Source organism: Equus quagga, chromosome 7 (genome assembly GCF_021613505.1).
Source record: "Equus quagga isolate Etosha38 chromosome 7, UCLA_HA_Equagga_1.0, whole genome shotgun sequence".
Taxonomy (NCBI): Eukaryota; Metazoa; Chordata; class Mammalia; order Perissodactyla; family Equidae; genus Equus; species Equus quagga.
Window position 1 is genome coordinate 3140162 of NC_060273.1, and position 27442 is coordinate 3167603.

The 27442-nt window shown below is 47.7% G+C and overlaps 2 protein-coding genes and 1 long non-coding RNA gene across 8 annotated transcripts in view; 2 read left to right on the forward strand and 1 right to left on the reverse strand.

Moving 5' to 3' along the window:
- Positions 1-476: 476 nt before the first annotated feature.
- Positions 477-1832, forward strand: LOC124242410 (uncharacterized). The gene is made up of 2 exons (XR_006889437.1): positions 477-1037; positions 1460-1832. It is a non-coding gene; the product is annotated as an uncharacterized LOC124242410 (long non-coding RNA).
- A 3409-nt stretch (positions 1833-5241) lies between these two features.
- On the reverse strand, positions 5242-6658 carry C7H16orf90 (chromosome 7 C16orf90 homolog). Its single transcript, XM_046665734.1, has 3 exons — positions 6613-6658; positions 5782-6129; positions 5242-5399 (listed from the first exon to the last, which is right to left on the reverse strand). The coding sequence occupies exons 1-3, from the start codon at positions 6656-6658 to the stop codon at positions 5242-5244; spliced, it is 552 nt and encodes a 183-aa protein (XP_046521690.1).
- Positions 6659-12521: 5863 nt separating this feature from the next.
- The window catches only part of CLUAP1 (clusterin associated protein 1), a 35759-nt gene continuing 20838 nt past the window's right edge, over positions 12522-27442 (forward strand). For 2 of the 6 annotated variants that reach the window (XM_046667710.1, XM_046667708.1), the window contains exons 1-6: positions 12525-13011; positions 15900-16011; positions 17389-17473; positions 18378-18557; positions 21328-21423; positions 23952-24035. In XM_046667710.1, the coding sequence (XP_046523666.1) occupies positions 12990-13011; positions 15900-16011; positions 17389-17473; positions 18378-18557; positions 21328-21423; positions 23952-24035 (579 nt within the window). In that variant the 5' untranslated portion in view covers positions 12525-12989. Of the gene's footprint in view, positions 13012-13119; positions 13460-13542; positions 13660-15899; positions 16012-17388; positions 17474-18377; positions 18558-21327; positions 21424-23951; positions 24036-27442 lie in introns of those variants that run through there. The other 4 variants (XM_046667705.1, XM_046667711.1, XM_046667707.1 and 1 more) reach the window with 4 other exon arrangements.

Genomic DNA, 27442 nt, shown 5'->3' on the forward strand with positions numbered 1-27442 from the left:
AGCAGCCTTGTCAGCTCAAACTGAAGCTCCGTGTGGCCTTGCCCTGTGGCGGGCACCTCATAGATGAAGGCTCTGCTGAGACATGGCCACTTCTGAGCACCATGAGTGCCACAGGGAGCTGATCTCTCAGACCTTAGAAAATATCAGAGCTGGAAGGGATCATGGGGAACTCCGGGGTCCACCTCCTTGTGCGTGGTGGACACGGCCCAATCGGGTTTGGTGGCTTAGGCCAATCTAACACAGTGGCGCTCCTGGCCACCTGGGCCGGAACTCCCATCAGTGCTTTGATTTGCCCATCTTCAGGCTCCTAGGGCAGGCGGTACAGGATAGGGCACAGCATCTCTGCGGAGACCTTCACCCCTGCTCCCTTATTCTCTTTCCCACAGGCTGTTCCAGCTCTCCTTCCCTCTCTGGAAACCTCCACCTCTGTTCCGTGCCCTGGTCCTGCCTCCATGTGTACCCACCAGACCTATGAGCTGGAGTGTGGCACCAGTCACTGTGGTCTGCTTCTTCCGCTGCCCCAGGAACAAGAGGACTGGAAGGGACGTTCCTCCTCGCCCCCTTACCATTCTCTTCCCCTCCACTGCCTGTTCCTTCCAGCTCCTTCCTCCAAAGCCAGAATGAACTTCTGCTGGCAAGGAGGAACCCAAGTGTTATGGACAGACTTGACCCTAAAGACACAGGAACCTCAGAATAACGAGGGGGTGAATTAAAGGGAATGCCAGACCCTTGTCCAGAACCAGCCTGAAGAAGCCAGGGTCGGGGAGGAGCATCCCCCGCCGCTCCACGAAGGACTGGCACGTGGTGGGCAGAGCAAGGAGGCTTTTCATCCAAGCTCAGAGCTCTGGGGCTTAGCTCCCTGTTGAGGATGGTCAGATAACGGGACAGTTCCCCACTCTTCACTGGGAGGCTGAGTCCCCCAGCAGCCTCCCACTATGGGCTGCGTACTGCCCTGGACAGCGCAGAACTGCTCATCGGATCGGGGCTGCTCCATTCAGCTGAACTGCCACAGGGAGCAAGGCTGAGGACAGGGGCTGGTGAGCTTCCCAGGGGTCCTCTTCCCCCAGCCTCCCAACTCCCCCTGAGCTGCAGCTCCGAGGCCTGGCCACATGCAGACAGGAGGAAGCTGAGTGTGATCAAGTGGGGCCTGGCCTTTGGGGCTGGAGGCAGTCACGTGCCTTGTGATCCCTCAGCCCCTCGGGGCAGAGGCAGGAGAGGCTGTGAGTGCTGGGAAATGTGCGTGTGGGCATCACTTGCTTCTGGCATCCCTTCCACCCTCATCCCCCAAAGCTGCTTGCTGCCTACCCTGCCCTCCAGAGTCGAGGGGGTGGCGCAGAGTCATGCCCAGCGTTGCTGCAGGTTCACAGAGCCATTGCCACAGTGTACCAGCCTGAGAGCAGGAGAAAGGGGAACAGCCCAGGCAGGGGGCCTCAGTGACTGGTATCCTTCCCTCCCTCAGAACGGCCCAGCACAGGGCTCCTCTGGCCTCACGGTTCTCGAGATGAAGCTGAGTCCCGGGCAGGAAAAGCATTCCTTCTCCCTCAGCCGCTGACTGGTCTCCACCTCTGCGCTGATGTTGGCATCGTGCTGAGGCCCAGATCGGTGTCCTCTTCAATCTGAATCAACGATGATCATGTGATTTTTATTTCTGCCCCGCGGGGTAAGGGAAGAGTCTTCCAGAAGTTTCTGCCTTGGACATTCATAATTCAGCTCAGAGGCTTCGCCCTGCCCCTCCCTCCCTGCCTCCTAATCACTGCAGTATCCAGCCCCATGTTGAATGGATTGTAGTGTTTTGTCTCATTACAAACAAATAAACAGACTTCCATTGGTCACACCCTGTTTTTCCAGCCCAGGGCTTGCTGCACTTTGGGCCCTGCCCCTGCACATTGAGCCATGGCTGAGGGCGGCCCAGGAACTGCTTGTCCGCTGTCAAGTCCCAAGGATGGCTTCCAGCTGAAAGGGCCTGTTGTTTTGTGTAATTCACCCTGCCAAAGAATTCCGTCCTGGGGAAGAGGTTCTAGCGAGCTGAAAAGCACAAGTGGGTTCTTTTTCTGAAATGAAAAGGTCCTCGGCAGCTGCCCCATTTGTCCAAGGGTCTCCTTGGCCTTGAGCTGGGGCCTGGTCCTCCTGGGAGGCACTGTCCTGGCTTACAGAAGGCTCCACAGGTGACTCAGCGCAATGGTCAGGCGGGGACCCTGGGCCAGTGCACCCCACCATGGGAGCCTGAGGTGGATGCTAGCATGTCCCAACCCCCGGCCAAGCCCAGGACCTGGTGCTTCCACTGACCTCTCTTTGGAGCTTCTAGCCACGTGGGGACAGGGGCTTATGCTTGTCACCCTATTAGACAGATAAGGAAAACTGGTTCAGGGGCAAGGGGTTACCCAAGAGCCACAAAACTCATGAATGGTGGGCCTGAGAGCCCAAACCAGTTCTGGGGCCCCCAAAGCCCATGTGTGCTGTTCCCCGAGGGCTGGGCATCGCCCAGATGGCCCTCCCTGGGGGACAGGGCCCAAGGTACCTGCAGAGCTGGGCATGGGGGAGCACATGGGGCCAGGGTGGAGGCTGGTGGCACTGCATGGAGTGGGAGGTCGGGGAGCTGGCCTGGACTCAGCACACACCCCTGTGGGGAGCACTGAGGAGCATGCCTCCTGCTGGTGAGTCGCACTTTGGTTGTTTAGACACGTACCTCAGTCTGTTCACATGTTGATGGGTCAGCTTCAGGGATAAGGGGTGACTCCTTGGGGCCCTTGGTCATTTGTGTGGCCAAGTATCAACTTGCCTGAGAGGGCAGGGGTTCTGGTTGAGCCTTGCCCTAAAGGCAGCCGTGCCCTCCCAGCCCATTGAGCTGCTAGGACACAGTCTCCCAAGGGCTGAGACTGACTCCTGGTGACCCAGTTCCAAACCCACAGGCCATTCAGGTAGGGTCACCCAAGGGTGGTCAGTGTGCATTTCTGTGAACACCTGCTTCATGTCAACTCCCTGACCCCAGCTCGCCACGACTGGCTTTTCCGCTTCTCAGCTGGTTTGGAGTGGTTTTCAGGAAAGCTTTGGGAGGTTTAGGGAGGAATCATTTGGAGGCCAGCTCAGCCAGTTTTGGGGCCGACATGCTATAGCAGATGACCTTCCTTGGGGAAAGACCCGGGCTGTAACTTGTCTACCCTCCACACATCAGCTAGGGCAGCTCAACAGGCTGAAGGATCCACTTCTGAGATGGCTTTGAGCTCGGCCGAGATCTCCCCTGGGCTGGGTTGGTTTCCCACCATGTAGGGCTCCTTATGTGGGTGCTGACTTTCCCCAGCGCACACACTGGAAGCTGCCAGGCCTCCTTCACACCCAGAAGTGATACCATGTCACTTCTGCCACATTCTTTTGGTAAAGCAAGACCCAGAGCCAGTCCTGATTCAGGGACTACACACAGGCCAGAATACCCGCACCTGCGGCTTATGGGGGGCCACTGGTGGCCACTGACCACAGCCTAGGCATCCCAAGATCTGGACCTTGGGACAGTCTGTGCTCGTCTCTGAGCCTCAGAACTTCATCCAAAAGGGAAGAGATTTGGCCCCTAACTGTCTCTAAGGACCACATATTGCAGTCCTGGCATGGTCTCACTTCTGCCCAGTGCCCTAGGCTGGTGCCCCAGGCAGGTCTGTCTTGAGCAGTACTCCTTCAGGTCCACCTGGCCTTGGCCTCCTGGAGGAGTGAGAGTTGTGGCAGAGAGAGAAGGGGGCTGCCCTTTCCATCATCCACGTCGCTCATCTGGCAGACTAGCTGGATGGCTGCATCCCTTCCACACCTGCCCAGTCGCAGCTGGAGTGTAGAAACACCTGCTCTCTCATTGCTCCTCTTGGGGCTGCTTTCCAGCTGCTGCTACCTCAGGTTCCCACTGCCCAGGCCAACACCCATACAACAACCTGAAAACCACCCAGGGACCCAAGTCTCCAGAATCTGCTGTCCGAGGGACCTATGAAATGTCCAAGGGTGGAACAAGGTACAGAGGCAGGGGAGGGGCCTGAGAGTATTCCCTGTGTCTTGGAGGAACCCAGCTGTCCTAGTGTCCAGAGTGTCCTTGATACCATCACGTGTGGTCTGGCGGAAGACCACGGGAGGGGCAGCTCAGCCCCAGCCTGACCCAGGCTGCTAGGACTGGAAGCCAGCCAGACAGTGAGGGTCATTGAGGCAAATCCAGGTCCTCCTATCCTGTCCCCACAGGGATGAGGTCTAGTGACAGAGCAGGGGGTCTTAACCAGAATGATTCTGCCCCCCAGAAGACATTGGACACTGTCTGGAGACACTTTTGGTTGTCACAACTGAGAGGAGGGAGCTACCAGCATCTAGTGGGTGGAGGCCAGAGGTGCTGCTAAACATCCTGCAAGGCACAGGACAGCCCCACAACTAAGAACAATCTGGCCTCAAATGTCAACAGTGCCAAGGGTGAGACACCCCGGTGCAGAGAAGCCCAAGCCAGGGTGCCTGGAGTCTAGCTAAGCTGGGAGGAGAAGCACTGTGCCCGTACCACCTGGAGGAGCACGACAGCTGGGGTCCCTGTGGAGCAGTGAACTCCACCAAGCCCTGGGTGAAGGGTGGCGTGGGATCCAGGCCCACATTTCTGCTCAGGTTGGGAACTTGCTCTCCTCCCCAAACTCTGCCTACCTTCCTTTGTCCTCTGCCACCTTGGCCAGAACGTCAGCCCTACGTTGAGGCCTGCTGAGACCCTGTCCACCCAGGAAGCCTTGCAGGATTTCCACCTGGAGAAGGATGGCTCCCTCCTCAACTACGGGTGGGAGTGCCTTGGATCCCCCCTGAGGTCGACACCTTGCTCTCAGAACACAGGTGCCAAGGGGCTGTTTCTCGGACTAAATGGCCTGATGACAGACAGACTAAGGGACAGAAGGTGTAGGCCTTGGCTTTTATTGAGATTAGACCTGTGGGCTCCCTGGCCAACTCTCCACTCCGCCCGGCCTCCCAGGTACAAGTGACCGACTGGAGTTGGAGCAGGTTGCAAGGGCACATCCAGGCTTCTATTTTTTCTGTCCCTCCCGCCGGACCTCCATCTCCCTCCCCCCTCGAGTTTTCCCCAGGCTGGCCCAGGCTCTGGTGCTGGGCAGCGGCCAGGGTGTCTCGCTGTTGGGGGGCCACTGGTGGGGGCTCAGCCCTTCCTGTCTGGACCTCCACCCCATCCTCCTGGGCCATCCTTTCCCCTCTTGTCCCGAGCTAGGAGAACCAGCCCTGGCACTCAGATCCCTATGGCCTCTCCAGAGCCCCAGAGCGGGTTCTCTTGCACAGTGGACATGTAGACTCCTCTGAGGCCCCCCAGGACCTCTTGGGCCTGAGCCCCAAGCCTTCTGGGGGACTGGGCAGGGAGGAAGCACCCTTGGCTGGGTCCATGCTGGAACTGGAAGCTGAGGAAAGAGGGAAGAGAGAAGTCACCCGGAGGGACCCAGGAGAGCCGGACAGCCCATCCTATGACCCCCAGAACCTGGTGTCCTTCAAAACAGGAGGGGAGGGGGCGGTTCTCCTTAAAGAGAACCCATGAGGGAGGAGGAAAAGGGAAACAGATGGTTCAAGCTGGAAGGATCCTCATCTAACCTGACCCCTTCATTTTACTAAAGGGGAAGCTGAGGCTGGGGGAAGGGTGCTGTCCAAAGTCCCTCATCAAGTGCAGAACTGAGAGGGTTGGGCGTGGAGAAGGGGCCGTCTGAGTCTGTCTGAGTCCCCAACCCAACCCTTCCCTGGGTCTTCCCCCGCCGTCCCCAGTTCTGCCTCACCTGGACAGGTGCTCACCTGTATTTCCTGGGCTGTCCCTTGACAGTTGAGCTTCCAGAAGGGCTGAGCAGTGGCCGTTACCTGGGCCCAGAGTCCCCTGTGGCAGGCCCAAAGGCCAAGCCATGCCTTCCGGCCGTGGGAGGCAGCCCCCAGCCATGAGCCGGCTCAGCCAGTGGCTCTCACACTGGCTGGCGAGCTGCATGTGACCCGGTAGATAGAGAACCAGGCCCCGGAGGTGGCGCAGCCGGAAGTTCTTGGGCTTGCTTCCCTGGGCACTGGGGCACTGCTGCTGCCCCAGCCCCCCCTCGTAGATGTTGGCTGGTGTGTTGGGGTGGCTGTGGTGTCCTTGGGCCCAGCTCACTGCATCTGTGGAGGGGAGAGCAGGAGGGTGGTGGCTGGTGGGCCGTAGCAGACGTGAGGGGAGCATGCAGTCACACGCTCATGTGATGGGCTCCATATCTGGCCTGTGGAGCCTCAGCTTACCTGTCTGTCAAATAGGCTCAGTCCCTTGCCTATCGCCTCCTGTGACCCAACATGCTATTCCTCTTTTCTCTCCCATCTAACAGGGAGGTCTGAGAAGCCTGAGCCTTGGCACTAAATTCTCTTTCAGAACTTCAAGCCCTTCCTGCCACCTCTTTTTGCCCCCCACCCTTGAAAGAGCAGTCTGGTGCCAGTACAGAAATTGCACAGTGGGTCCAGGACCACACAGCCCATGGTCACACTGTCTGGACCAGTGGCCATTCCCCTTTCCCAAGCATGCATGTCCCTGAGGCCACCCTGGTGGCTATGGGCCCAGGTCAGGACAGGAGGGCAGCTCTCCTCCTGCCACTCCTCCCGTCAGCCTGGCACCTTCTCTTATGCGCAGCTCAGAGAACGCACAGACCAAGGCTTCCATGGAGGGCCAGCGTAGTCGGGGAGGAGCTGCTGGGCCTCTGGTACAGGAGGGCTCTGCTCTGCCCTGCCTAGGGGGTGGGTCTGCAGGTCTCCCTTGGCAACCAGCTCTATGATGTCACAGAGAAGACTCCCAGCCTCCCTGGACTGGGAAGTTTGGGGGAAGATGATGCCCAGGGCAGTGTCAGGGTGGGAGGAGAGCAAAGGAAGGAGGCAGAACCCTAGGGGAGGTCCCTGGTCCCTCTGGCTTGGGCCAGGCTACAAAACAGACCCAGCTCTTGCAGACTGGAGAGTCACTCCCAGGGGTGACCTCTTGGGGTCTCAGTTTCCTCTTCTGTGAGTGGGAAATGAGGGTTTAGGGGTGCAGACTTAGTGAGACCTGAGCAGACTGATAAGGTGGTTTGGGGTCCCTGGGCAAGTCACTTAACTTTTCTGACTGTCCATTTTCCCATAAGTCAATAATGGGGTATTGTGTGGCTCATACTAAGTGTGACGAAGGATGTGGAGGAACTGGAGCTCTCAGATACTGCTGGCGGGAATGTCAAATGGTACCACCACTTTGGGAAACAGTGTCTTAAAAAGTTTAAACTTTCAATTCTCTCTATTCACAGATGACATGATCTTATATATAGAAAAAATTAATTCACACGCAAAACTATTTGAGCTAATAAAACTATTAGAGCTAATAAAGTTCAGCAGAGTGAGATACAAGATTAATACACAAAAATTAATTGTATTTCTATACCCTAACAGAACAAAAAGAACAAAACACAAAACAGGAATAAATTTAACCAAGTAGGTGCAAGACGATACATTGCTGAAAAAAATAAAGAAGATTTAAATAAATGGAAAAATATCGCTGTTCATGGATTGAAGACTCAATGACGTTAAGACGGCAATACTCCCTAAAGTGATCTACAGAGCCCTTCAAAATCCCAGTAGCTTTTTATGCAGAAACAGGAAAACTGATCCTTAAATTCATGTGGAATTACAAGGGAGCCCAAATAATCAAAAACAATCCTAAAAAAGAAAAAAGTTTGAAGACATTTGCTGATTTCAAAACTTACTTCAATGACACAGTAACCAAAACAACGTGGAATCGTCATAAGGATAGACATCTAGTCCAATGGAATACAATAGAGAGCCCGGAAATAAACCCATCTATCTATGGTCAATTGATTTTTCAGCGAGAGTGCCAAGACTATTCATTGAATTGGGGGGAGAACAGTCTCTTCAATAAATGGTGCTGAGAAAACCGGATAGCCACATGCAAAAGAATGAAGTTGGATCCCTACCACGCACCATATACAAAAATTAACTCAAAATGTATCAAAGACCTAAATGTAAGAGCTAAAACCATAAAACTCTTAGAAGAAAATGTAGGGGTAAATCTTTACGACCTTGGATTTGGCAATGGAGTCTTCAATTTGACAAGAAAAGCACAAGCAACAATTGAAAAAATAGGCAAATTGGACTTCATCAAAATTTAAAACTTTTGTGCTGCAAAAGGCACTATCAAGAAGTGAAAAGACAGCCTACAACATGGTAGAAAATATTTCCAAATCATGTATCTGATAAGAGCATAATATCCAGAATAAAGAACTATTACAACTCAACAACAAAAAGACAAACAACCCAATTTAAAAATGGGCAAAGAATTGAACAGACATTTCTCCAAAGAAGATATACAAATAGTCAATAAGCACATGAAAGTCATTAGTTACTAAGGAAACACAAATTTAAACCACGGTGAGGTACTACTTCACACTCACAAGGAGGGATATAATTTAAAAAATAGAACATGACAAATGTTAATGAGGGTGCGGAGAAACTGGAACCCTCCTACACTGCTGGTGGGAATGTAAAATGATGCAGCCACTATGAAAAACAGTTTGGCAGTTCCTCAATAAGTTAAAGATAGGGGCCAGCCCGGTGGCGCAGCAGTTAAGTTTGCACACTCTGCTTCGGTGGCCCGGGGTTCGCCGGTTCGGATCCCGGGTGCAGACATGGCACCACTTGGCACGCCATGCTGTGGTAGGTGTCCCACATATAAAGTAGAGGAAGATGGGCACGGATGTTAGCTCAGGGCCAGCCTTCCTCAGCAAAAAGAGGAGGATTGGCAGCAGTTAGGTCAGGGCTAATCTTCCTCAAAAAAAATAAATAAAATAAGTTAAAGATAGAGTTACCACACGACCCAACAATTCCACTCCTAGGAATATACCCAAAAGAACTGAAAACATATTCAAACAAATGCTTGTACACAAATGTTCACAGCATTACTCATAGTAGCCAAAAAATAGAAAGAATCCAAATGTCCATCAACGAATGAATGGATAAACACATATGGTATGTCCATATAAGGAAATATTCTTCAGCCATAAAAAGGAGTGAAGTTCTGATACATGTTGCAACATGGATGAATCTCAAAATAATAATGCCAAGTGAAAGAAGCCAGACAAAAAGGAGCATATGCTATATGATTCCATTTATGTGGAATCTAGAAATATGCAAATCTACAGTGACATAAAGTAGAACAGTGGTTGCCTGGGGTAGGTGGAGTGGCAGGAGGGAGATATTACAAAGGGGCAGAGCATAAGAAAGCAGGGGTGATGCATTTGTTCTCTTTCTTGATTGTGGTGATGGTTCCTTGCATGTATACACTTGTCAAAACTTATTGAGGGGCCGGCCCCCTGGCGCAGCGGTTAAGTATGCACTTTCCACTTTGGCGGCCCGGGATACACAGGTTCGGGTCCCGGGTGTGGACGTGGCACCGTTTGGCAAGCCATGCTGTGGCAGGCATCACACATATAAAGCAGAGGAAGATGGGCACGGATGTGAGCTCAGGGCCAGTCTTCCTCAGCAAAAAGAGGAGGATCAGCAGCAGATGTTAGCTCAGGGCTGATATTCCTCAAAAACAACAACAACATTGAATTGCACACTTCAAATATGCGTACTTTATCATATGTCAGTAAAGCTGTTAAAAAATGAAAAACCAAGGGAGGAAGCTTTGGCTCCCTTCTCAGTATTCCCTCTGTGCTCTGCCAACTATAGTGGAGACTGAGTGCAGTCTGCCCCTAAAACGCCTACCACATCTCATTTAATCCTCGAAGTAACCCTATCAGGCATTATTACCTCCATTTTAACATTGAAGGATCTGTGTCGCCAAGAGGTTAGGTAACTTGCCCAAGGTCACACAGCTGATTGCTTTGCTTTAGGAACAGCACCGGGAGCGTGTGCACACCAGTTTGCCCTAACTTAAAGCAGAACTGGTGGGCTTCCAGTGGCCTATCGTGAGCACGAGTCAGGAGCCACAAGTACCTGGCCCAGAGCCAGCCCAGACCTGGGTATCCCAACCAGCACAGAGCATGGAGGGAGGGCGGGGGACAAGAAACAGATGACAGGGCCCTTCCTCAAAGACCATTCACTTCACTGGAGTAAGGTGATGTACTCTCAGTCACTCACTCCTTCATTCATTCATTCAATCAGTCAGGTATTTAACAAATACATTCTGAGAGCCTGCGTATCACCAAATACTATTGTAGACTTGGGGAGAGTCCAGAGTAGGACAGAACAGGTGTCTGCTTTCATGTCCAGACCAGAGAGGCAGAAGATAAGCAAACGAGACGTTTCCAGATCATACTGGGAAGGAAATAAAACAGGGAAGGGATGGGAAGGCTCTGCTTTGTGACAGGGAAGGGCTGGGAAGGCTCTGCTTTGGTGTAGGTGGTCCAAGTGGCCTCTTCACAAAGATCTGAAGTTGGGAGAGCGTTCCAGGCGGAGGGAACTGCATGTGCAAAGACCTGAAGGCAGGAGGATGATGGGCATGTTTAAGGGAAAGCAGGCCAGGATAGAAGGAGGGAAGGGAGTGAGGAGAACAGAGGAGGTGCAGCTAAGGAGTTTGAGTTTTATTCGAACTGCAATGGAAAGCCATTGGGTAGGTTTTTTTGAAGGCTTTTTTTGTTTTTAGTCATGTTTATTGAGATACAAGTTTAGATATGGTAAAATTCACCCTTTTTAGGGCACAGTTCTATGAGTTTTGACGAATACCTACTGTCATGTTATTGCCACTACAATCAAGATATGGGACAGTTCCGCCACCCCCAAAATTCTTTTGCACCCAGCTCCTCCTGGCAACCACTGATTTGTTTTCTGTCTCCATATTTTTGTCTTATCCAGATTGTCATATAAATGGAGTCATACAGTATGTAGCCTTTTGAGGCTGGCTTCTTCCACTTAGCATAAGGCGCTGGAGATTCTTGTTGCCCTTGTGTGTATCAGGAGTTTGTTTCTTTTTTTATTGTAATCCATATTATGGATGTACCACACTTTGTTTATTCATTCATAAGTTGAGGACCAGTTGAGTGGTTTCCAGTTTGGGACGATTATGAATAAAGCTGCTATCAACATTCATGTATAGGGCCGGCCTGGTGGCGCAGCAGATAAGTGCAGACGTTCTGCTTCCGCAGCCCGGGGTTGGCCGGTTTGGATCCCGGGTGCGGACAGGGCACTGCTCAGAAGGCCATGCTGTGGCAGGCGTCCCACATAAAGTAGAGGAAGATGGGCACGGATGTTAGCTCAGGGCTAGTCTTTCTCAAAAAAAAAAAAAAACATTTGTGTACAGGTTTTTGTGTGAACATAAGTTTCTGTTTCTCTTGGGCAAATACTTAAGAGTGGGATTTTTGAGCCATATGTTAACTGTGTTTATAAGAAACTACCAACTGTTTTCCAAAGCAGCCGTACTCTCACATTCTCACCAATAATGTATGAGAGTTCAAGTTGCTCCACAGCCTTCTAAGCCCTTGGCATGGTCAGGGTTTTTGTTGTTTGTACCATTCTAATAACTGCCTAGTGATATCTCATTGTAGTTTAATATATGTTTCCCTAATGACTAATAATCTTGAGCACCTTTTCATTTGCTTATTTCCCATATATCTTCTTTTGTGAAGATTCTGTTGAAATTAGTCTACTTTCTAACTGCAATGTTTCCTTATTATTGAGTTTTGGGAGTTCCTTATGTATTCTGGATACAAGTTATCAGATGTGTTTTGTGAATATTTTCTTCTAGACTGTGGATTATCTTTTCATTTTCTTACAAGTGTCTTGAAGAGCAATTTTAAATTTTGCTGAAGTCCAATTCCTTGAAAAACATTTTTTTAAGGATCACGCTTTTGGTATCTCTAAGAATTTTGCTTAACTCAGTCACAAAGCTTTTCCCCTAAGTTTTCTTCTAGAAAAGTTATCGTTTTTAGGTTTTACAGTTAAGTAAGGGTGGTAGTTCATTGATTTGCATATGGATTTCCAATTGTTCCAAGACCATTCGTTGAAAGACTATTTTTCCCTCCATGAAGCGCTTCGTCGCTTTTGCGGTACTAACCATGTATGTGTGGACCTACTTTGGGACTCGCTTTAAGGTCCGTGCATTTACGTGTCCGTTACTTCGCCAACACGAATGCAGGCGCGGAGGGCGTCCCAGCGGTTAGCAGTCCCTCCTCTTCGCCCAGCCTTCCCGGCTCAGCTCACTTCACGTCCCCAGCCCTTCTTTGTCGCCTGTCCCCCACCATGGCAGCCTAGTAGGGCGGGCTCCCAGGTGAGCCTCCAGCTGACCTGGTCACATATCGGCCGCGGTCCTGGCAGCGATGCCACCCGCTCCCTCAACTAGGAGAACGGACACTTCCCGGCCGGAAGAGGCCACGGTTGCCAGGACAACCACCGGGGCCCGCGGGCCCGGGCCGATTTCCGGCCTGTCGTGAAGCCTGAGCGGGCACCGCTTGCCCGGGGCCTGGCCGCGCTGCGTCCCGCCGCCCCACGGACGGCTAGGGCCTCCTCTCCGCAGCCAGGGGCCTCGGGCCTTCACGCCGCGGACGCTTCTGACGCGGGCGCGGCCAGTTTACACATGCCGGGGAGAAGCGTGCTGGGCACCGCGCCCAGGAGGGAGACCGGCTTCGTGACATTATCGTACATTCTTTCTAGAGTGGAGGAGGAAATGAGAAGCAGTATGTAGAGCGCCTAGCACAGTGTCTGGCACATAGTAGGCACTCAGAACGTGTCAGCCAGCGCCAAAGGTCTGTCTGCAAAGTGTGTGAAACGGGCCCCCACGCCGCACGGCTCGCAGCTCGTGGCAGGCACCGGGACCTCACGCCGGCTCCCTCGGATCCCCGGGACGCCCCCTGCCTGCCGTCCTTCTTGTACGCATGCGTACGCAGCCCAGTCGTTTCGCACCTCATCCTGTTTGGCCCCCGCAGCACGCCGTCCAGGGCTCGGTGCGTTGCCATAGAAACCCGTGAGTGCTGAGGGGCGACCCTTGAAGAGTAGGCGCTGCTGGGGACCCGAGCAAAATGTCTTTCCGCGACCTCCGCAGTAAGGCAGCCCTGTTCCCTGTGACCTACGGTCCTCCCGAGACTCGGGGCTCCGGGCCGCCGGGTCCCCTGTCCGTGCCTCCGCCTAGGCGCGCGCCGCAGGAGTCCCCTCTCCGGCCTCTGCGCCTCCGGGGCACCCCCGGCCCGCGGCAGTCCCCGGGCTGAGCGCCCCGCCGGGCCTCGTCGCCCTGTTTGTGACGGTGGGGAGTTCTGTATCTGCCACCGGCCACATATGGCTGGGGCGGCTGAACAACCCAAGTTATCGTTTTATCTGATTTTAATAGGTTTATATAGCCACGTGGGGCTGTGGCGACTTTATTGAGAAACGTAGAGGCCGTATTTGAGTTGGGTTAGCTTAGAGCTCAGGGAAGCGAACAACAAAACCGAGGAGCGGCTGGTGAATCATAGTAATTGCGGCTAGCATTGTTTGAGCTTATGCGATCTGCCAGGTAGTTACTGTTGTGTGTGTGCATCGTTTCATTTCCTCCTCTCAACAACTCTGTGCGCCTATGTTTAGAGACCAGGAAACGGGCACGGAGAGGTCAGTGACACAGGTGCGGGTCCAGGGACACAGCTGGTAGGAGCTGGCGCTGGAGTTTGAGTTCAAGTCATCTAACCTCCGAAGGCTGCGTTCTTTCCAAAGGGGCTGGTGAGAAGGGAACCTGGAGGCCTTTGATAGGAGGGTGGGAAGTGGAAGAATGGGGATAAGAGAATTACTTACTAGTACGTGGGGTCACATGTTACACACCAGCCATTTTACATTCAGTATCTTATCTTAGTCCTCGCTGTAACAGTAAATTAGGTGGTATAATTCCTGGATGGAATACTTCGGGTCACGGAGAGGTAAAGTAGCTTGCTTTAGGTCACACAGCTAGAACTAGGTGGAACCAAGGATCAAAACATAGGACTTTGTGAATCAAAAATCTCTTGCCTTTTATACACTATCATTTTCTGGATGTGAAGCAGTTCAGCTCACTGGCTCCACCTGCATAGGTGTAGTAGGTGATTACCAAGTTGGTGTGATCTGAGGGGCCTAAATAAGGCCAATTTTCTTTTCTTTTCTTTTTTTTAAACATTTTATTTTTTTCCTTTTTCTCCCCAAAGCCCCCCCGGTACATAGTTGTATATTCTTTGTTGTGGGTCCTTCTAGTTGTGGCATGTGGGACGCTGCCTCAGCGTGGTTTGATGAGCAGTGGCGTGTCCACGCCCAGGATTTGAACCAACGAAACACTGGGCCGCCTGCAGTGGAGTGCGCAAACTTAACCACTTGGCCATGGGGCCAGCCCCTGAGAACTTTTTTTTTTTTTTTTTGAGGAAGACGAGCCCTGAGCTAACTACTGCCAGTCCTCCTCTTTTTTGCTGAGGAAGCCTGGCCCTGAGCTAACATCCGTGTCCATCTTCCTCTACTTTATATGTGGGACGCCTACCACAGCATGGCATGCCAAGCGGTGCCATGTCCGCACCCGGGATCAGCGAACCCCAGGCCACCGAGAAGCAGAACGTGTGAACTTAACTGCTGCGCCACCGGGCCGGCCCCGCCAATTTTCTAACTGAATTGCTGGTGCCTGAAATTTCACCATTAAAGATTATTCCTTTCAGTTATGAATTGCTCTTTTTATACCATGTATATACAGGAAGAGGCATAAAGGCATCATATTTTCTTATGCAACTGTAGCACCATAGTGTGAATTATGCCCTCTGGAATTTGAAGGTTCTTAGTGACTGTATGTTGTAGTGACAAGTTTCTCCTCTCTTGTAGTTTAGAGAGGCCAGCACTCTGCTAAGGGATGTTGAATGGAGCTGTGTTGGGAAGAATGCACAAAAAGGGGATTTCTGAACATTTTGACCTTAAATGTGTTCCGTACAACTGTGCAATTTATAGGAAGAATCTCAAATTGTCTCCACTTTGATACTAGAACGGCAGAATTAACAGAACTTGACTACTACTTAGCAAGAAGAAGTATTTAGGCCTTGCTTGACTGATGGGAAGGCTGCTGCTTTATTCTCCCTCCCTCTATTCAAATTTCCCAAAAACAGTGACAGAGGCCTCTGTGCCGTTGCTCTTTCCTCTGCTCATACTTTCTCTTCAATTATATGGTGAAATCCAGCCTAATCTCCAGTGCCCAGGAAATTTATTTGCAAATCTCACTGGGACATTTTGAATATCCACCTTCGAGAAGAGTGAGGACAGACGTTATGTAGTCAGCAGCACACTGAATATAGATCTTGGCACAACGTGGAAACTCAAAACATGTTTGTTGTGTTCATTTCCAGGACCTGCGTAAAGTTTAGTGACTGCAACCTCCGTTATCAACAAATACTAGTGTTACTGTTTCTTAACCTGTTTTGTACTAAATGTAAATATTGCTCTATAGGCCAAGCATACTCGTGAAGATTTCTCTAAATACAATGCAACTAATCTTTAAAATTTGTATTATAAGATCCTGTATGCTCATTTAAAAAAACTCAGAAAAAACTCATAACCATGAACTTCACTCTACCACCGTCACCCCCAGAAATAACAGTTATTTAAAAATGTTTTTCTTTATGACATTTTATAAGGCCAGATGTTTCTTCTTTTGAATAGTTAGTAGAAGATATTCGAGAGAAATGAGATATCAAAGAAATTAAATTCACAGCCAATCCCTAAGCCTTATTTTAACGTACAACTTCCGCTTCTTCTCCTATTAAACTGAACTGTTTTTCAGGAAGCAGATTAGGTGTTTTAACTTTTATCTCCTTTTTTCTTTCCTCTTAGAGAGTTGATAAATAGTCCCTAAAACTGTTGGGAATAGGTTGAGAATAAGAAGGGGAAGCAAAGAAAGTATGTAAGTTAATGTCATTGCCGTTTGCCAAGGAACTGACTGGATTGCATTTTCCATTGGACAGACTTTACAGAGATGATGAGAGCCTTGGGATACCCTCGACATATTTCCATGGAAAATTTCCGCACACCAAATTTTGGACTTGTATCTGAAGTGCTTCTCTGGCTTGTGAAAAGGTTAGAGCTGCACTTTATTGAGATCTAAGAATGAATGCTGGATTTTATTCATTAGCCACCAAGAAACAGAATACTGTTGTGAAGCAAAAGGAATTGTTCGATAAAATTTGAGTTTGACAGACTCAGTTGTAACCTGTTAAAAATCAGTCGGGTTTAAAGAACGCTGTGGGAGAAGGGAACATACCAGGCAGTGGTAAAAGGAGATTATTTCTCAGTAGGAAGTGGACACTGGGGCACTGGTCCAAGTTCCTCTTCACCCCCTTGCCTTCATCAAGGAGTTACAGGGACCTCCCTACACACTCTAATGAGTACACTGGATTAGAAATAATTTAGATTTCATTTTATGTGAAAAATCTAATATGATTCAGGGTTCGCAAACCTTTTTGTTAAGGAAATAAGTAAATATTTTAGGCATTCCAGGTTACCTAAGATCTCTGTTGTATATTCTACCTTTTGTTTTTTTGTTTGTTTTGAGGAAGAGTAGCCCTGAGCTAACTACTGCCAGTCCTCTTTTTGCTGAGGAAGACTGGCCCTGAGCTAACATCCATGCCCATCTTCCTCTACTTTATATGTGGGACGCCTACCACACCATGGCTTTTTGCCAAGCGGTGCCATGTCTGCACCCGGGATCCAAACCGGCAAACCACTGGCCGCTGAGAAGCAGAACGTGCGAACTTAACTGCTGCACCACGGGGCCGGGCCTACCTTGTGTTTTTTAAACCCTTTAAAAAGGTGAACAACCTTAGCTTGCAGGCTGTACAGAAAGAGGCCAAGGGCTGCAGTCTGCTGACCCCTGGTGGATCATCAGTAGCTTGAAGAAAGTAATTCCAACAACTCTGCTGCTTCTCTAAGCTAACTAGTTAGCCCTGGGTCAAGGGCTGTCAGCCAGAGTAATAGTGCTGATTATTTTAATTCAACTTTGAGGTCTGAGATAGACTTAATTTTGTAAGCTGAGCACCCACTTTTTATTTTTATTTTATTTTTTTGCTGTGGAAGATTAGCTCTGAGCTAACATCTGTGCCACTCTTCTTCTACTTTATATGTGGGTCATTGCCACAGAATGGCTGATGAGTGGCATAGGTCCATGCCAGAATCCAAACCCTCAAACTGGGGCTGCTGAAGTGGAGCGTGCTGAATTTAACCACTGCACCATGGGGCAAGCCCCTTGATTTTTGAAATCAGTTAAACTTATTCTTAGGTGAGGATTTGCTCTCTCAGGTGTTTGGAATTTTGTGTTGCTTTTGAAGTCTTTCTTAACCTTACTAGGTTAGCTGGGGACTCAGCTTCCTGTTACAGATCCACTTCCTCTCAGTTGTCCACTTTCTTCTTCGTGGTCTTCCTGCTTAATTGTGTCTTCTCTCTCTCTCTCTCTGATAGGTATGAACCTCAGACTGACATCCCTTCTGATGTTGAGACTGAACAAGATCGAGTTTTCTTCATTAAGGCAATTGCCCAGTTCATGGTTAGTTCATGGTTATTTGATGGAATTGTAAAATTAAATACATTAGAAAAAGATGAGTCCTAGTTAGGGCTACTTTCAAGTTTCTAAACTATTCCATTACCAGGTTTCTGTGAAGCCATTTCACCAACAAATTTTTTTGTTTTTAATTAGTTATTTGTTAAGAATTTTATTTATTTATTTTTGAATAGGTAATATATTTCATGGTTCAGAAATTTTTTTTAAATCATGAAACGACATGGAGTAAAATAATTTTCTGTCCTATATGTCATTGGCCCAGTTCCATTTCCAGTAATCACTATTTTTAATATCTTCCCGAGTTTCTTTATGCATATATAAACAAGTAAAATATGCTTTTTCTCCTTCCTTTTACACAGATGGTGACATCCTATACACCTGTTTAGAATCTTGCTTTCTTCACTTAACAGTACATTTTGGAGAACTTTCCAAATGCGTACAGAGTGTCCTCATTCTTTCTTACACTTGAGTAGTATTGCATGCATGGATATACCTTAATTTACGTAATTTATATAGATAAGCATTTAGGTTGTTTGTAACTTTTGCTCTTTGAAACTTTGCTGTAACGAATAACATAGAGATATTGTTTTGTTGGTGAGTATATCCCTAGGATAAGTTCTTAGGATTGGAATTTCTAGGTCAAAAGATCATTTGTAATTTTGTTGTTGTTGTTTACCAAATTGCTCTCCATCAAGATTGTATCAGTTTACACACCCACTCACAATCTGAGTCACTTGAAAGTGTGACTCTTAGTATGATCAGGTTATATCCTAATTGTTGGTAGAGACATTTTCAAATTACCTACATTTTACATTTTATATGGAAAAAAAAATCTATGGTTAGATTTTATACGGAAAGGCCCTTAAACTTTTTTTTTGTCTGAAAATAGGCCACCAAGGCACATATAAAACTCAACACTAAGAAGCTTTATCAAGCAGATGGGTATGCGGTGAAGGAACTGTTGAAGATCACCTCTGTCCTTTATAATGCTATGAAGACTAAAGGGATGGAGGGCTCTAAAATAGGAGAGGAAGATATCAGCAAATTCAAGTTCGATCTTGGCTCAAAGGTAAGGACAACGAAAGGCTTGTAGTAAGGGACCGAATATTTATTTCTCAAACCCTAAAATGGAACATGGTAGAGTGCTGGCTATCTTCCAGGCACTGTTCAGGCACTGGGGATATAGGCATGAACAACAAGGACAGAAATCCTCTGTTCCTGCTGCTCAGCTGGGACCACAAAGCAGAAGGAATGGCAGGTCAGATGCGATAAATGTGTGGAGAACAGTAAGGCAGGGAAGGGGCTGGGAGAGGTATCTTAAATAGGGAGGTAGGACAGCCTCAAGGGCTGGATGAGGTTTTCAGCAGAGATCTGAAGGAGGGAAGGGGGAACCATGCAGTGGAGGGGAAAAAGTGTCTTCTGATGAAAGTGTGCTTTGTGTGTTTGAGGAATTGCAAGGAGGCCATGTGACAAGAACCAGGAGGAAAGGCCATGACAGACCCCGTAGTGCCTGGAAAGCCACGTTTAAGACTTTGATGTTTACTCTGAGGTGGAAAATCATTGAGTTTTGAACAGAGAAGTACATGATTTGAAACTTCATGTTGAAAGGATCCCTCTGGCTGCTGGGTTGAGATCAGACTTAAGTGGGAGGCAAGGGTGGAAGCAGAGAGACCTGTTAGAAAGCAAGAGATGATGGTGACTTTGAGCAGAGTGGTTGTGGGAGAGGTAGATATCAGGAGCTCAGCCAAGCTAGGGGAGAGGGAGCTGAGCGCTGCCTGATGTCAGAGAACTTGATTAAAACAATAAGCCAAAAAAGAAAGCTAAGTCTTTAACCGCTTACTGTGATGGTATAAGCAAGAAGCTAAAACCAGAGGGAGCATTGACTCCCCTGTTTCATGCCCTGTGGAATGGCCCACCTGTCAAAGGTCCGGTTGTAGGCATTGTCTCACTGTTGAGGGAACCCTGAATGAAAGGCTCCAGCAGTTTTATGCGCGCAGATGTAGGGGGAGGCCTAGGAGTGGAAAAGTAGTGGGTACTGAGTCAGTGAGGCAAATTGTCCTCAAGTCCCCATCCCTGTGTGTTGTGCACCCCCCACCCCCAAGGAGGCCTCAGCAGAGGTGTGAAGAGGACCCTGGCCCAAGGCCTCAGATGATAGAGATCTAGGAATGGAAGTCCTGGGGCTAAGAATGCAGATATTTATGAGAACATGACCAACCAGAGATCCGGAGTGCAACTGAGGCCTTGACTGCAACTCCCTTCAGAGACTGCGGTGCGCTGGTGTGCCCCAAGTCTGGTGTGCAGGTGGGAGCAGCTTCCCCCGCAAGGCCTGCCAGTTGAAGCCTTTGTAATGGCCTGTGGTCAGGCCTGAAAAATTACACATAGGTTTTAACCAGGAGCCAGATTCCTCAGTGGAAGGAAGTGGCCAGAGGTTAGAACATATTATAAAGGTAGATCTTATGGGATTGGATGTGGGTTGAGAGAAAACAGGTAATACCAGGAAGATCTTAAAGCAGTGCTGTCTAGCAGAACTTTCTGTGATGATGGACGTGTTCTGTATCTATGCCACACTGTACAGTAACCACCAGCCACGTGTGGCTAGCACAAGCGAGAACTGAGTTTTAAGTTTTATTTAATTTTAAATAATTTAATATTGAAAGTGGCCACATGTGGCTAGTGGATACTGTATCAGAGATCATAGCTCTAAAGGTTTTGGTCTGTGTACCTACAAGGGTGAAGTTGCCATTTACTGAAATGGAAAAGAGTTTCGAAGGAGCAGGTTTGGCAGGAAAGATTTTAGAAGTTTAGTTTGGAGCATGTTTAATTTGTGATGTCCATGAGCTGTCTGAGTGGAGATATTGAGCCTCAGTTCATAGATGGTATTAAAGCTCCAAGCTTAGGAGGGTGTGTGAAAAGAAAAGAGGTCAGGGAACTGAACCCTCGTACACGCCAGTGCTGAGAAGTGGGCAAGATGATGAGACTGCTGCAAAGAAAACTGGAAATTTACTGCTAGTAAGGTAGGAGAAGCTAGAGCTAGTGGGAGTGGAATCCTGGAGGACTAAGGAAATGGAAATAAAGTCATCAGCTGTGAATGAAGAGGAAGAATTGTTGCTGGTGGTTTGAAAGTAAAGGAGAGAGAGAATTAGTTGTTTCGGGAGAAGGGAGAGTGAGCAGAGCAGGGAAATGTTTGTTTGGGCTCTTCGGAAAATTTAGCATCTTCAAGGAAGAAGGTATGACATGCAAATCCTGAGAAAGGAGCTTGTGCATGGGGCTAGATGTTAAATCCTCATCCTCCTCTTCATAGCAATAGCTGCCACCCTTGTGGGAGCCAGTACTGCTGTAAGGCCCTCAGGCAGGCCAACTCACTGGAGCCTCACAGCAGGCCTGCGAAGTGCAGTCTAAAGGCAGAGAATGAGGGGCGGGGAGGGTTAAACATAGGCCATCAGGATTCTGCAGTAGGAAGTGTGTCCTTCAGGGTGCCCCTCCTGTGGTCACCCCGCTACTGTCAGGGTCCCCTGTTGTGACCTAGTCCAAATAGCAAGCACATCAGCTTTCACCCTCCTACCCCTCCTGGTTGCAGATTACATTTGACTTGATATTTGGGTTTTCAGAGACACCCAGGTATCCTGGAATTGGTCTACTTTGTACTTAGGTCAGTGTTTCCTAAACTGATGTCCTGGCAGTTCTCTTCCATAGGATGTCAATATGTGTCTTCAGGAAAATGTGTTCTGTAGTCAGGCATCCCAACCAGAGGTGGGAATTGATGTTAACAGACTGGTTGTTTCTGAATGCCGATTAAAAACTGTTCACTGAGCTTTCTGTTTTTGATATTTTCCTTCCAGATTGCAGATTTGAAAGCAGCTAGGCAGCTTGCTTCTGAAATCACCTCTAAAGGAGCATCTCTGTATGACTTGCTGGGCAAGGAGGTAGAGTTGAGGGTAAGCAGTGTTCAGATAACTTAATTACTTACTCAGCTAAGCAGATTTTCAAGGTTTTCTTTTCTAATTCTGTTTTTTCCTTGTTCTGATTTTATTAAACTGCACCTGATTAAAGAAATAACATGTGGGAAAATCATCCACAGTGTCAGCTGCTGTTCCTGCTTTTGGTGGGCACTGGTCTGTTTTTAATACTTTGGCTTATAGTTCAGGAATGGCAAATATGTGGCATGTTGCTGAAACTTTCCAACTTGTGCCTTTGGGAGACTTTGTTGATCATGATGCTTTTTCCCAGTGAATTTGGCCTCAGCTGCCCAGTGAAATCACTTGGGATCTTTAAAAACTGCTGATGCCTGGTTTCCATTCTGATGTCATCGGTATGGAATGTGACCTGGGCATTCTGAGTTTTAAAAGTCTCCCAGGTGAGTCTAACATACAGTGGAGTTTGGGAACCAATAATCTAGGCAGTCACAATCAGTTGAAGTTGATGTTACATTTGAAATTTATTTGCAGTCCTGCTGGCCAGTGCCAGTCAAGGAGCTCGCTCCATCCGCTGCGCTCAAGGGGCTCGCTCCATCCGCTGCGCTCAAGGGGCTCGCTCCATCCGCTGTGCTCAAGGGGCTCGCTCCATCCGCTGTGCTCAAGGGGCTCGCTCCATCCGCTGCGCTCAAGGAGCTGTTGAAGAGTGCGGTTCCTCAAACTGCCAGAGAACTTCTGTAGAGCTTTTAAGTCTCACCTGATGTCCAGGCTGTCCCCAGTGCCAGTGAATCAGAATGTCTGGGGGCGAGAGCCAGCCACCTGGTTTTTAAAGATCTCCAGGTGATTCCAATGTGCAGCAGAGCTTGGGACCCACTGGTTTAAGAAGAAATGGGGGGCTGGCGCCATGGCCGAGTGGTTGAGTTTGTGCGCTCTGCTTCCGCAGCCCAGGGTTTCGCCGGTTCGGATCCCAGGCGCAGACATGGCACTGCTCGTCAAGCCATGCTGAGGTGGCATCCCACATAGAACAACCAGAAGGGCCTGCAACTAGAATATATAACTATGTACTGGGGAGTTTTGGGGAGAAGAAGGGAAAAAAAAAAGAAGAAGATTGTCAACAGTTGTTAGCTGAGGTGCCAATCTTTAAAAAAAAGAAGAAACGGAGTATTGTTTAATTCTTACCTGTAAGGATTTATGGCATTTGAAGCATACATGCTCACATTTAATGTTTTTAGATTAAATGCATCTAATTCATTGCATTCCCATCAAGTATGTCAGCCATAACCACTCTGTTACTGCCTTGCCCATGTTCTGGCATTGCTGCTAGTGTCATGGTTTTTTTCCTCTCACTTTTCATTTCTGCCTTACGAGTAAACTGGAAGTGGAGGACTTGGGTGCCAGGTCATTATCTCTGCTCTTGCTATACTGAACTGCTGGTTGCCACCTGGTAGTTGGCAGAACAAAACTGCCAGTAATGTCTAATAGCTAATTTAGATAAATAAGCAGGTAGCTCCAGGCTTTCCATGTTTTCCGTTTATACTGCAGTAGTGCACATGTTTACACATGTTCCTAACAGACCCAGAGACAAGAGCTCGTCACTTGCTACTGCTGGTGGAGCTGTGGCTTCATTGTGAGACTTCACCAGGATTCCACTGGGGCCTTTCTTAGCACTGTCCTGTAATGAATTGATGAAACAGTTAATGGCTGAACTGTTGCCATGGAAGCCATGAGACCATGAATATAGTACTCAAATTCTGTGTACAGTCTTTATCTGAGGAAGAGCCCCTATCCAGTATTTGTTTTTCATACACTTAACAAACATTCATTAAGGACCAACACCAATCACAGGGAAGGCACTGTGCTCTGTGTCCTTGAGTAAGTCATAGTCCCTGCCCTCGATAGTTTTCCACCAGTGGGGGAGATAAGGTGTACCATGGAATAAAGGAAGCACAAGGCAGAGTTTGCTAAAGTGCTCCAGGAACCTCATAACTGCATCCACGTTAAAATCCCATGTCTCAGATGTTTCCACTATTGATATGATAGGCACACATGCCTCCTTGATTGGTTGATGGTTAATGCTAGGGGCAGGGCCAAGGTGACTTCTCATAGGTTGCAGCTGTCAATGATGGGCAGCTTAGACTTAGTCACAAGAAAGATTGGAGAGGCTGGCAGGGGGCTTCAGACAGCATGTTGAGCTGCACTTGGTTTGGGGGTCACATGAACAGAATGCATTTAAAGAAGCAAATTTGGGAGAAAAGATGATAGATGGTAAATTCAATTTTGATAGATGGCAAATTCAATTCAGTAGCATTAGGGGGACATGGGGCCTGTAGCTGAAAAACAGGGCACTGTTTTTCACTGGAGAGAGGCCAGGTTGGCAGTGAGATTACGGAGGACATTTGGAGGAGGTGATGGCAGAAGTATTTTGCATCAGAGATCCATGTTGTAATGAAACTTTTGAGAACCAATCCATAAGCCATATTTAGATCTGAGTATTGGTTCTGAGAATTCCACTTTTGAAAACATTTGTAATTTTGTTTCATTGTCTCTTATAGGAACTGAGAACAGAAGCAATTGCCAGACCTCTGGAAATAAATGAGACTGAAAAAGTGATGAGAATTGCAATAAAAGATATTTTGGTAAGGTTACTTTGCTTTCATTTAATATTTTTGTGCCTGGGACTCAGAACTATTGATTTCATGCCTCCATAGGACAGAGCAAGCTAAGCCTAGTAACAGAGAAGGCATATGTAAGTGGGGAAATGAAAAATTGAGGGGACATTCTAGAATACCTAGGTTACTCACTACTATTGTTTTTCTCTTTGTTATAAATAAGAACAATTTCTTATATTATTAAAAATTTATCAATTTTAATAATTCTCTTAAATTTTTCAAAAATTTTGGTAAATAATGCTCTGTTTTATGAACTCTTCACACTATTTAACCAATTCCTCACTGCTGGGCATTTAAGTGATTTTCAGGTTTTCTTAATTTTAAACAGCGCTATATAAATAGCATGATCATCATCCTTTACTACTCACCCACGACCAGTTATTTGCTCATCTCATCTAAAGCATTCGTTTAGAAGGCAGATAGTGAGGGGGACTCTAGACTTAGACTGCTTGGGTTTGAATCCCACTGTGTGATCTTAGGCAAATTACTTAACCTCTCTGTTCTTCACTTTCCTCATCTGTAAAATGGAGAGAATGGCATGCCCACCTCATAGGCTCCTTATGAGCATTCACTATGACCGTACATGTCATACATAGTCTCTGGCACATAGCAGGTATTCATTTATTATTAGTGATTCATTTTGTTCAGTAAACACAGGCAGGGATGCCTTGTGTAAATTAGGAATAGGCATAAAACAAGAATTTGCTGAGAGTTATGTAAAATTCTAAGATTGAGGGCCAGCCCCGTGGCCGAGTGGTTAAGTTCGTGCACCCTGCTCCAGCAGCCCAGGATTTCTCTGGTTCAGATCCTGGGCACAGACCTAGCACTGCTCATCAAGCCATGCTGAGGTGGCATCCCACAGGCCACAACTAGAAGGACCCACAACTAAAAATATATACAACTATGTACCAGGGGGCTTTGGGGAGAAGAAGAAAAAATAAAATCTTGAAAATTCTAAGATTGATAGGTTTTTATAATACCCTTGTCATAAAATGGTAATACTCTCTGGGCAACTGAGCACAGGGAGCCAGAGCCTCACCCAGTGAGAAGGGCAAGGCAGCCGAGGTGGGAGATTAGTTACATACAGGCAGATTGATTAAATACGTAGATATATTAAAAATAACGGAAGCCAAGTTTCTCACTGTTGGAGAAGGGAGGTACAAATATATAAAGGGAGAAAATCAGAATGAACCCTGAATTTGGAAGTGTTGGTTAAATGCATGGTTTTCTAGATAGACAGATAGATAGACAGATGGATGAGGAATGAATTATGATATGTGTTTATGTACATGTAGGGTATGTATGTCTGTGTACATAAATATGTCATATTTATGCACAGGCACCCACACATGCACACCCACATACACATCCATACATTTCTTAGCTCTGAGCACACCTAGCACCCAGATCTTGGCTTCTAAATGTCATTCTCCACTAAAATGATCCTGGGTTCTTGTGGAGAAATGGCTGATTCCAGAGCTGGCACAGGAAAGTACAAGATCTTCTTGTGCCAGAAAGCAAGGCAGTACTCAAAGAATGAAAGGGATCTGTCAAAGGGCACAGAAGCCAACTTGAGTGGGCTTCCCCTGGCCAAACCAGGGACAGTTTAAGCATCAAAATAAATAAATTATGGCAATGGATTATAGACCCTTGAATGAAATGGGAGACCATGAGTTATCACTGATATAAAAAACAAATGATAATATTGAAAGCTGATGAACAGCAGATTTTTCACAGGCTCTAGCTCCCCCACAGACTATTTATTTTCCAAGTAGCTCTTGCACAGGATGCTTATTCATTACAAATAAGAAAAGAATAACTTAACATGAGAAGCCTGGCAGACACCCCCTTAATCAGGTGATCAAAGTGAACATCATCAGTAATGGAATAAATCAAAATCATGCACACCTGATGGGATGCAGTCATGTCTGTGCTGTTGCTGCTAAGGTGCATAACCTACAGCTAATGAGCTAAAGGCAAATTGAGGGGCATTCTATAAATGACCTGGCCTGTACTCTTTTTTTTTTGAGGAAGATTAGCCCTGAGCTAACATCTGCTGCCAATCCTCCTCTCTTTTTGCTGAGGAAGACTGGCCCTGAGCTAACATCCATGTCCATCTTCCTCTACTTTATATGTGGGATGCCTACCACAGCATGGGTGCCAAGCGGTGCCCTCCCCGCACCCGGGATCCGAACCGGCAAACCCCGGGCTGCTGAGAAGCGGAACGTTCGAACTTAACTGCTGCACCACTGGGCTGGTCCCATGGCCTGTACTCTTCAACAGTGAAAAGGTCATGCAAGTCCAGGAAAGGCTGAGGAGCTATGACACTTGAACACCAGGGTGACTCCTGTCTGCTGTGAAGGACTTCCCAGGGACAAGTGGGGAAACCTGAATGAGTGTGAGGATTAGATGGTGCTAGTGCATCAGTGTCCCTTCCTGCTGTGATGATTGTGTTGTGGTTGTGTAGGAGAAAGTCCTTATTCGTAGGAAATACACACCAAAGTACTTAGAGGTGACGGGACATCAGGTTAGCAACTCACTCTCATCGAGGTCCAGAAAAACTGCTTTGTATATACTTCTGCTGTTTGTGAGTTTGTGATTGTTTCTAAATTAAAAAAAGTTTTTGAATGATTGTACTTGTCAATATTCTGGCTGAATCAAGTTAACATGGTATGAATATGCCTTTAGCACTCTGTATATATTAAAAAAAGAGGGGCCGGCTCCGTGGCCGAGTGGTTAAGTTCCCGCGCTCTGCTGCGGCGGCCCAGGGTTCAGATCCTGGGCGCCGACATGGCACCGCTCGTCAGGCTATGTTGAGGTGGCATCCCACATCCCACAACTAGAAGGACCTGCAACTAAGATATACAACTGTGTACGGGGGGCGGGGGGGAGTTTGGGGAGATAAAGCAGGAAAAAAAAAAAAAAGATTGGCAACAGTTGTTAGCCCAGGTGCCAATCTTTAAAAAAAAAAAACAAAGGAACAGCCAAATGAGGACCCAGTTTGTTTTTTGTTGAATATCTTTTAAGATATCTTTTCATTGTTGGAAAATATGCATGATATTTGATAATTCTAAAAACAACATGGATACTTAAAAGGGATTATGAAATATAGGCCATTTATTTTAGAAAGCTAGGGAAGATTGTGTTTATCACATTGATCCTTTTTATTTGAGGAACAGATACTTTTTAAAAAATTGTTTTTATTTTTGTGGTCAGATAAATTCACTAGGTTTCAATCTGGCTTTGATTCAGAGAAATAGTTGTCATCAACTTGGGCTGTTTGTTCAGAAAGGAGACCTACCTTTTCTTCCTGTTAGAGTGAGCTCACACCTCTGCTGGGGTTTTTAAAGCACTTGCAGCAAATGGGTGGTTAG